Below are 10,783 nucleotides of genomic sequence, written 5' to 3' on the forward strand. Positions count from 1 at the left end.
TCTTTTATGGGGTACAAATGTCAACATTTTACAAGACTGTTTCTAAGACTTCAGAGAACCTTGAATCATATTGAAATGCATAAAATGAAAATTGTTGCACGAAAAGATCTCAATTTCAAGCTTCATTTTGAGACTCTTTTAATAAAATAATAAATTTAATAGTTATCCTTCCTGGCTAAGGATCGGATTTCCTTAATAAAATAAGTAGTTTTATTAAATTGTAATAATATATAAGCGAAAATTAACTACATTGTAAGTATACGCAGGTAAAAGGGGATGGGTGCTTTCATTTACGTTAGTCCCTGTTGTGCAACATTCAGACAATTTCGGAATATTTCAAAATGCAAAATTTCATTTCAAATGCTATAGTTGCAAAAGAGTAGATTTCAAATATTATCAAGATAAATACGTTCGATATGTACTAGTATAATAGTAGCCACATTTTCTGTCATCCCTTGTTAACATCCTGATATCAAGAACTTGTATATAACTTATACTAGTATCTTATCATATAAAAAGAATCAGAAAAAAAAGAAAAACACACACAAACAAACGAACAAAAACAAACAAAACATAATCTGGTACATTGTGTCAAACAATGTTTCTATATAAGGATCTTACTTTTTTATGGGATGAAATGTTAAAAAAAATGTCTTTTTTTGTATTAATTCTGCAAATAAAGACTGACCAACAAAGAATTCTATTGCAAATGGGTAGAACCATATTAATATGTGGAGCATTTTCTCCCCGTGTTTTAGAGATTAGAAACACGAGTAGACATCCAGTCTACATCCAGTCCACGCATCTGTACAACGTGAAATAGGAGCAAAGGTTCCGAATATCAAAGACGGTTTAAAGAAAGTTAATTCTAATTGTAATATCAGGGACCAATATACTACGTCCTTAGTGAAATATTACAGCACATTTTGATTCCAAACAATTGAAATACGAATGTTAAATCTACTGTACATGTCTAGAAGGAATAAAAACAATCAGAAACAATAACCACGTTAAATGGAATTTACTAAACATCACTTTAGCTAACATGTACATGTAGTCTGAATAATTATGTTCTTTCTCTCTATCTCTCTCTCTCTCTCTCTCTCTCTCTCTCTCTCCTAATTAATTATGCCTTTGGAGACAATTCTACAATCCTGATCAGCATATGTAAAGTATGCAGTGGTTATTTGTTATTTCCTGATTCCAATGAAAATTTATCCGTATCTCTCAAAATAAAGTGGAATAATATTTAGAGACAGTGACTAGCATTGTTTTAATTTCTTTGAATTGATCCGGACAACTTAAAGTATATTGCAAAACATTGGTCGGGTTCTTATATCCTAACGAGAAAACTGATATACACATGTTCTGGTGAAGTCCCCCCCCCCCCCTCTCTCTCTCTTCCAGTTTGTATAACCTTTTAAAGGCTAGCAAGGCACAGGTATCCCTAGAGATCGAGCATTACCAGATCTTTAGAAAAAAATTCTCTTTTCTCTCTCTCTCTCTCTCTCTCTCTCCGATGACTATCCTTGGCCAATATATTTGCATGTATCTGTGTAAAAAGGGAGATTACTGGTCCCATTAGTTGCAGCTTTGCACATATAATCCATAATCCTTTAATCCACGTAAACTCCAGATGCCCCGACAATGTGCATTGTTTGTTTTAATTCTTTTGTAAGTGCCAAATAAATAATCAGTTGTTTCAAATGTTTAGTTAAGGGAACACTATCATGGGTAAGTCTGTCTATATGAATTTTGTCCAGTATATTTTATTGACAATTCTACTATTACAACAAACATATGTTATTATTACTTCAAACACAACTGCATTGCCTTGAAAAGAGAGTTACATGTATACGCCTTATGACCAGCATTATTCTGTTTAGATATTTATACACCTTAGTATCTATTATTCATATAGTATCTATATATACTTCATTATTTCAAGAATATGAATTATATCAACATACAGATTGACGCGTCAATAGATTCATTTCACCAATTGTACGAAATATAGTTGAGTCGCCTGCAGAGCAGAGCGATACTTGGGGATCACTTTACCCGGCGTCTGTTTGTCTGTCTGTCCCGTTTGTCACACTTTATATCTCGAGAACTGTATGAGATATGGATAAGGTATTTTACACATTTATTGCATTGCACTGTGGCTTTTGTAAATTACCATAGTTTCCGACCTCGTGACCCTTGACCTTGACCTTTGACCCACTTTTCAAAATAGTTCATAGCGCCGATGTACCGCAAAGTTTTGACATTTAAGAGGAGATGCTATCTAGCATGTGCACTGTTTGAGATAAAACAATGTGAAAAATCCACTTTACCTTGACCTTTGAAGTACTTTGCAAGATATATCCAGGGCAGTTAAATTTAACTTATGACTTTTGAGAGGCAGAGTTTTAATAATCAACATTAATACATGCTTATGAGCTAATGATACTCACGTTGAAAATGTATGATATTCAGTTACCACACACTTATATTAAAATACTCTGAAAATACATTGGGATTGGTATTCCACATCGTGTAGACCAAAGACAAACTGAAATCTTTAGAAACACGTATTAATAAAATGATAAATAATTATTTCGAATAATTTCAATTTTATTATTCATTTGAGAGTTGGGGGACCATATTTTCTTTGTCAGATTCTATCTTAGTCTTATACTATCCGAGGATACTCTTTTTTTCTCTGCAGACAAATGCATGAAACTATCGTGCATGCTAGTAGTAAATAAATAGCTAACCACTCTTAGATTTATTTAGATCATTAATGAAGCTACAAAGCAGGCGACACATGCATTCCTTGGAACACTCTAAGTTTATATTTTTGTATCATCAACAATATCAAAATTTGCAAGGGACTAAATCAACATGAACAGACTACATGTATACCACGGAAATAACCACTGAAAAAACAGACTTTAATACAGACGAGGAATCTCTGTTTTATAACATGTAATTGATATCGCTACCTCTTTACTGGCAATTCTTTATATCCTAGTTCCCCTTTAATCTGTTTTTCTCTAAGGATTATTCAAGGACTCAAAGTATCCATAAAAGCGATTTCTTGTAAACGGATTCATTATAGTTTCAATGTACTGGTTCAAAAGTCAGAATTGGAGGTCATTTAATAAATTGACTTTCTAGATACTACTTATTAAGATACGTCTTACTCATGTAATCTTATAAATTCAGTAAGAAGTAAATGCTTAGTTTAACAAGTTAACATATTTCAGCTCCCACAGAGAAAGATTCCTACGATTTGGCCCGGAACTATGGACTTGACATATCCATGCCAGATGTCAACCTTGCTGTGTCAACAGCAGCTCAGAAAATATACGCCAAAAAGTGCAACAACCTCTACAAGGAGTTTCAGAAGAAACTATCCTTCCTCATCAAGGAGGAACAGGTGGTCCGCCGCGATCTAATGAAGCTGAAGAAAGAGAAGGCGGTGAACAGTCGTTATTCCCTTTATAGGACGGAAGGAGCTGATCTCTTCTCCAAAGCTTGTCAGAAGCGGAAGACGTACAGGGAGAATAATCTGGCCACGATATCACCTCTTCTTGAAGACTGTTTCGATTTCACGCCGTGTGGGATTGACTCGGTGATAGCAGAAGAGGATGAAACAGAGGAACGTCCTAAAACTGCCCCCGGTGATAATTCTCAATTACCTGTGGATAAAATTGTAGGTGCTGATGTGGATTCCGTGTTCGAGGACAACAGGCCTAAAACTGCCGGGATTTCACTAAAGGAAGGTAAAAAGACATCTAAGGCTGATGTTAAATCCAACATCATTAAACCTCGTGAAAGGAAAAATTCTGAACCCGATCACAAAGACAGTAAAGGAAACGAAAGAAAGAGTCTAGAAGAAATAAAACTGCCTGAGCAGAAAATCGCACAAATTGATCGACTATTGAAATCTGCTAGTCAAGTTAGATCCAATCCCATAGACAATGAAATGACGTCACTTCCTGAATTGAAATCGGAAGAGGAGAGTGACAAGGAAGATGGAGAAGTTGATGTACAGACTGAACGAACAAGGGCAAGAAAAATTACGATTAAAGCAGAGAAATTTCTTGAACTTGAAAGAGGCAAAACCACAGTGACTTTAAAAGACAAAGAGGGTGAATTCATTTTGAAACCCTTAAACATTAACTATGAGCCAGACGAAGTGGAAGCCGTTTTCTTTGCAAAGGATCCAACACGAGAGAAAATGGCTTTGGTACGACAAAAAACGAGCTGGAATTCGCAAACAGTAGCTTCAGATCTCAAAGTCAACAACAGAATGGCTATTCAGAAATCTTTAATGGGATTGAGTTCAAAGAAGACAACAGTGGCTGAAATTTTTAACAATGCACGGGACAGAAGAACCCGCCATTTTAGAATTATGCTTAAAAATCCTTTGTTAAACGCTGAAAATGAAGAAGCTGAGAAAGACAGAAAGAAATCGATCATTGTAGTACCTCCTGGTATGACCAGATGGAAGTCTCTTGCTGTTGCTACCAAAGTAGCTTCGTCATTCAAACCAAAAGAAGAGAAACGACCCGCTACTACAGCTGTACATCTCTACAAACACCAGAAAAAGATGGTCTCCAAGCAGGACGCTAAACCGTCCACCAAAGCTACCAGGACAACGATGACAAGGCCCCATGTAAAGTCGGAATCCGAGTCGCTGTCAAAGCCAGAAAGTGCCCCTATCAAACAGCATCTCAGAGTAACCATCACTTCACCTAGTGGTGCAGACAAGAATGTGCCACTGCAAACAAAAATCAATAAAAAGGGTAGCGATGATCATTCTGAACTTTTCCATCGAGTAAAACATTTTCCAAAAGGTCAAGACAGTAAACCTTTAAATCGATCTTCAACATCAATGTCAAATCGAGAGGACATCCCACTTCATCTCTCTGACAGAGATATGACGGATATGATACGAAAGATGGTGGAGGCAGATAATGATAGCCGAAGCGAAGCCCCGGATGTTAAGAAAAGGAAAGGAGGAAATCGATTGCAGAAAACTCCGACAGCAGACAATTTATCTGAAACGGATTCTATATACTTTGGCAACGTACGGCGTCTTCTGTCTAGCAATCAGGCTCGACAAATCATTAAAGACCTGAAGAGGCGGGATCAAGAATATGATGACGCGATGCTAAACATGAGACGCAGGGTCGCTATTGGAGCACAAGGTCACAACTTCATGAGACGCCCCAACAGCGTGGCAGGTTTTAGATAGTCCAGGAATTTATGAGCGTTTCAAGATCCACATAGTCACAGAAATTCAAGAGACTCTCCTTCAAGAGCATGGCAACATTCAGATAATAAAAGAATTATGTCAAAAAATTACAATGTAAACTGTGCCAGCTGTTCTCAAAGGAGATTTAAAAATAACGATATCTTGTATGCCACGATTCTATTCACAGAGTCGAATACATTAAAAGCTTGAATATATTTCCACGATGCTAAAATTCACCTTTTCCTCCTGAGTTTTATTTAATGACATAAAAAATAGGGAGTGATTATCTATAAGACGGTTATTACAATAAATTTCTTTTGTGAATTTAAAATCGACTTTTGAACACAATTTTAAAAGGACTTCATAAGTCGCAAGATTTAAATGGCTTTAATGAATTACTTCTTTTTTCAAAATTCGTTTTGATGGCGTTCTAAAATTGATGTTAATGTATCCTTTCCACTTGACCGAAATTGATGACTCGATATAACAGAAGAGTAGACAAAGAATTTAATTTGATTTAAAGTAGCTTGGAATGTTTTACATAGCTTTCTGTGTTAAATTTTCTCCAAATCACAGGGGGAAAAAACCGCTTCATTTGTTAGTTCAAATTTAAACAAGTTAAATTTTGGAGTTTATTACATTTCAACAGTGAAATACTGTAATTTATCAGTTACTTAAAAGTGACTTTTTACAGGTGTTATTTCTCAGAATGTTGAAAATAAGTGTTTTTTCACGGTGTAAAAATACATTCGCGGTAAAAACCATTGCTTTGAAAATTAAAATAAAATACTTCCTACAGATAATGAGATAAATAAACCATCCTGACGTTGACCAAAATAGCCAAAGTTTTTTGTTTGTTTGTTAGCTCTACTGGTCAGAGACCAGAAGAGCTTATGCGATAGTAATGTGTCCGTCGTCCGTCCGTCTGTCTGTCTGTCCGTCCGTCTGTAAACAATTTTTCAAAATGCTACTCCTCCTACAGTTTTGGTCTGATTTCAATATGACTTGGCACACAAGTAGACTACACTAAGATACATAATTCTGTGTATCGGTTTTTGATTTCGATGAACGGTGTTGCCATGGTTACTAAAAATAGAAATTTCTGTGAAAAACATTCAAAATGCTACTTCTCCTACAGTTTTGATCTGATTTCAGTATAACTTGGCACACAAGTAGACTATACTAAGATGCATAATTCTGTGTATCGGTTTTTGATTTCGATGAACGGTGTTGCCATGGTTACTAAAATAGAAATTTCTGTGAAAAACATTCAAAATGCTACTCCTCCTACAGTTTTGATCTGATTTCAATATAACTTGGCACACAAGTAGACTACACTAAGATACATAATTCTGTGTATCGCTTTTTGATTTCAATGAACAGTGTTGCCATGGTAACTAAAAATAGAAATTTCTGTGAAATACTTTCAAAATGCTGCTCCTCCTACAGTTTTGATCTGATTTCAATATAACTTGGCACACAAGTAGACTACACTAAGATACATAATTCTGTATATCGGTTTTTGATTTCGATGAACGGTGTTGCCATGGTTACTAAAAATAGAAATTCCTGTGAAAAACATTAAAAATGCTACTCCTCCTACAGTTTTGATCTGATTTCAATATAACTTGGCACACAAGTAGACTATACTAAGATGCATAATTCTGTGTATCGGTTTTTGATTTCGATGAACGGTGTTGCCATGGTTACTAAAAATAGAAATTTCTGTGAAATACTTTCAAAATGCTACTCCTCCTACAGTTTTGATCTGATTTCAATATAACTTGGCACACAAGTAGACTACACTAAGATACATAATTCTGTATATCGGTTTTTGATTTCGATGAACGGTGTTGCCATGGTTACTAAAAATAGAAATTTCTGTGAAAAACATTCAAAATGCTACTCCTCCTACAGTTTTGATCTGATTTCAATATAACTTGGCACACAAGTAGACTATACTAAGATACATAATTCTGTGTATTGGTTTTTGATTTCGATGAACATTGTTGCCATGGTTACTGAAAATAGAAATTTCCTTGAAATACCTTCAAAATGCTACCCCTACAGTTTTGGTCTGATTTTAGTATTACTTAGCATACAAGTAAACTACACTAAGATACATAATTCTCTGTACCAGTTTCGGATTTCGATGAATGGTGTTGCCATGGTTACTAAAAATAGAAATTTTCTTGAAATACTTTCAAAACGCTACTCCTCCTACACTTTTTGTCTGATTTCAGAATAATGTGGCATACAAGTAGACTACAGAGATACATAATTGGTGTTATTGTTTTTTGATTTTGTTGAATGATGTTGCCATGGTTACTTAAATCAAAATTTCAGTAAAATTGTTTTAAAAGGCTACTCCTCCTACAGTTTTAGTCTGATATAATAATAAATCTTGCCAAAAAGAGACTAAACCAAGGATCATTATTCTATTTATTGCTGTTGAAAAGTTTCAAGTCCAAGTGCTACTTTTATCTTCCTTTATAAATACAACCAGTAGAGCTACAGTCTCATCAGAGACTTCTGGTTTTTTATTGTTGTTAAAATTGTTGTTGAAATCCAAGTTTAAAATAGCGCTTAGCTATAACATCATACCTTACTCCACTGCATTGAGAAGAAGCAACTAAAAGGCGATTAGGGGCATAAGGAAAACCAAACAAAATATAATTAGCAGAGAATTCACTGATGATTTGCAGTTGGATATGGAATTCGTTTTACTTGTAAGACATAATATTTTTTTAAATTTTCACTCGTGTTTCGCATTTGTCTTCGTACTCGTGAAAATACATTAAAAAATTTGTCCCACTAATGAAAGAGAATCCATGTATGCAACTACAAAAGAAAACCCTGAATATCCTCAATAAATTACAGACCGTATGGATATTGCTATAAATAAATTTATTTTAACTTAACCGTTGAAAATAAATGGACAGTAATATTCAATAGGAATTAAAGGTGATGTCATTTAAAATAAATGCATTGCACATGCAGACTACTGTTTCCAAATGTTGGTAAAATTACTGATGTCGTTAACTGGAGTTAATTCCCTTTTGCCTAAGGTAAGAACAAGTTTGCAACGTTGACCACCATTTGGTCTGATAACTATCTTCCTCCCCAAGATCACGTAGGGCAAGTTCTTTTGCTTTCATTAACCCTGCTGTAGAAACAGTTTTTAGCCATTTCTCTAGTTTCATTTTCTCTTTCTCAAAGTCTGACTTTCCGTCGTCTTGGTTTTGTGAATCATGTGTCGGAAGATCCTGTTTTATTGCAGTGAATACATTTCCCTTCCCAGGAGCAATGCTACCTAAAAGTGTCCTCTCTTTCTGAGACATGGTCCACTGACCAGGGTCAGTCGTCCTTGGCCGAATGTCACGTGCTGCTTCCACCACTGGACTATGCGTCGTTAAACACTGGGCGGTGTTCAGATTTCTTCGGTTGGTGATTTCTGCCAGACGAACGATCCAAGGGCTAGCGCGAGATCCGACGTGATCTTGCTGAGCGCTTTGTTTCCGGTGAGAATAAAATTCTTCTGGGTGCTCCTGAACGTATTTGAGATAATGAAGAAGAGGCTGATAATCCACACGAACGTCGTCCTCATCGTCACCAAGGACCTTCTTCTTTTGTCGAGAAATTTTTCTAGAACTTGTAGGCTTGTTCGGAGACGTCTGTGCCTCTTGTAATTTTGATATCACTGTGTCATCCTCATCCTCGTTTTTGTCAGTTACACTCTTCGTGTCCACATCACACTCACTTTTATTGTCCTGAGTTGTATCTTGGTTTTCCTCTCTAGCCACTGTATTCTCTGTAACTTGTTCTTCTGGGACAGGGTTTTCGAGCTGGTGACGTTTTTCTCTCATTTCTCTCTCCTTTCTAATCTTTTCGGCAACTCTTTGTTTCATTTGCTCCATTCTGTTCGTGGTCTCAGCAGTTTCTAAGCCAGCGTCTTTCAGGGCTTTATCATGACAATCAAAAAAGCTCTTCCTTGGCAAGTACCACTCCAGCTCGGCCTTCGTGAACTTGAACGGGTCACTTTGGGACCTACTCACTTTTGACTTCGGTCTTTCCACTGCGGAATGTGATCTCCTTAGATCCTGTTTTTCTTTAAAAGATTTTTTGTCCTCGACACAAGAAAATGAATGTCTGCTAGATCTTCTAGGCGAAGAGATGAACGAACCACTGGATCTCCTTAGTTGCATACTTTTTTCTTTATTTGAAAACTTTTTGTACGAGCTCCTGCTGGAATTCCTAGTTTCCGCTCTCTCCTCGCTTTCTTCTACTATCGTTCTAAGGTCGTTCCTATTGCCTTTCATTTCCATAGTATCGTTCAAATCCTTCGATTCTGGCGAGAAGCAAGCCTTCTTTTCTGCTGCGCTATCCACTTCGTTACCATCTGAATCTGTTTTAATATCAGTATTTTTGTTTTCTGTGTATGTCATGAACTGAGTTTCTAAGGAAATTTTACTCCTTTCTTCTTGATGTATATCACCCTTTAAAATCTCTCCTGCACTTAAATTTTCACTGTCGTTTATCCCTGAATGCTCTGTCGCCTGCTTGGATTCACTGATTGAAACATTAATTTTATTGGGTTGGCTCTCTTCAGTTATTGCCACTTCACTGATACTATTGTCCAGTTGGTCAGATTCATTTATGTCCAGATCGTCGCTGCTGGAACCTCTCTCTAGAGGAGCCGCTGGAATAACAATGGTTTGTTTATTTATTTCGGAATGATCTCCAGAATTTCTCCGAGATACCTTTGTCTTTTCTGTGCCAGAATTCCCATCGCGCTGTTTTGTTTGTTTTAAATGTCTACGAGGACAATCTACTTCTGCCTTCTTTTGTTTCATGGCTGTCACTTTATACCTTCCTTCTTAAATCCAGCTCAAGTTCCTTTGTTTAGTGTTCCTCTGTTTTCATTAATATTCATAACTCACGTTGTATCCAATTGTGAATTGTCCCAGTCCAAACAGTAACTGACAATACCACTATTGTCCTTCCAAAAATAATTACTCCTCTGTGAAAATTCTTGCGCTGTTTAAAGTTTACGGGTTTAGGGTTATTATCAGATGAAATCTATCCATATAAGTCCGTGTTTATACTGGAGATATTGGTGGGAGATAAATGTCTTGTGTCGTAACACTTTCCCACGTCAGTTATTCTGCTAGATCTCTTCAATCACCATTTCTCCTCACGGCACCGGGAAATACCCTTCTTTTGAATATACCCGGCTCTTCACTTTTTTTATTAACAGAACAGCTCTTCTCAAACGCTTGGTAAACTGAAAAAATAAAAAGTTCTCAATTGTTTGTTTTCTTTGGTAATTGGTTTAAAATTGTGGAGTTAAAAGTGTTTGATTTAGTTACGATTATATAAATAACGGAGTCATAAACAGGCGTATTTTGGCGATTAAATCTTGTCATTTGAAACATAAATTGGAGTTATTTTGACATTTAAAATGAGAGTCGCCTGGACGATAATGTCTTTTATAAATATTTACCTACACTGTGTTAAATGGTTTGTTGTAGACAA

The 10,783-nt window shown here is 36.1% G+C and overlaps 2 protein-coding genes across 2 annotated transcripts; one reads left to right on the forward strand and one right to left on the reverse strand.

Annotated features, from left to right (window-relative positions):
- Positions 1–1,730: 1,730 nt before the first annotated feature.
- On the forward strand, positions 1,731–5,248 carry LOC133178230 (uncharacterized). Its single transcript, XM_061312976.1, has 2 exons — positions 1,731–1,734; positions 3,252–5,248. Exons 1-2 carry the CDS (start codon positions 1,731–1,733, stop codon positions 5,246–5,248), a joined length of 2,001 nt encoding a protein of 666 aa, XP_061168960.1.
- Positions 5,249–8,181: 2,933 nt separating this feature from the next.
- Positions 8,182–10,434, reverse strand: LOC133178231 (uncharacterized). Its single transcript, XM_061312977.1, has one exon. It carries the CDS (start codon positions 10,099–10,101, stop codon positions 8,287–8,289), a length of 1,815 nt encoding a protein of 604 aa, XP_061168961.1. The 5' UTR covers positions 10,102–10,434; the 3' UTR covers positions 8,182–8,286.
- Positions 10,435–10,783: the final 349 nt, after the last annotated feature.

This window comes from Saccostrea echinata, unplaced genomic scaffold (genome assembly GCF_033153115.1).
Source record: "Saccostrea echinata isolate AGI-Se365-2 ecotype Australia unplaced genomic scaffold, CSIRO_AGI_Sech_v1 ptg000002l, whole genome shotgun sequence".
Classification (NCBI taxonomy): domain Eukaryota; kingdom Metazoa; phylum Mollusca; class Bivalvia; order Ostreida; family Ostreidae; genus Saccostrea; species Saccostrea echinata.

Bases quoted from the DNA above. Each gene is read 5' to 3' on its own strand.
- LOC133178231 (XM_061312977.1), bottom strand. From the start codon at position 10,101: ATGAAACAAAAGAAGGCAGAAGTAGATTGTCCTCGTAGACATTTAAAA.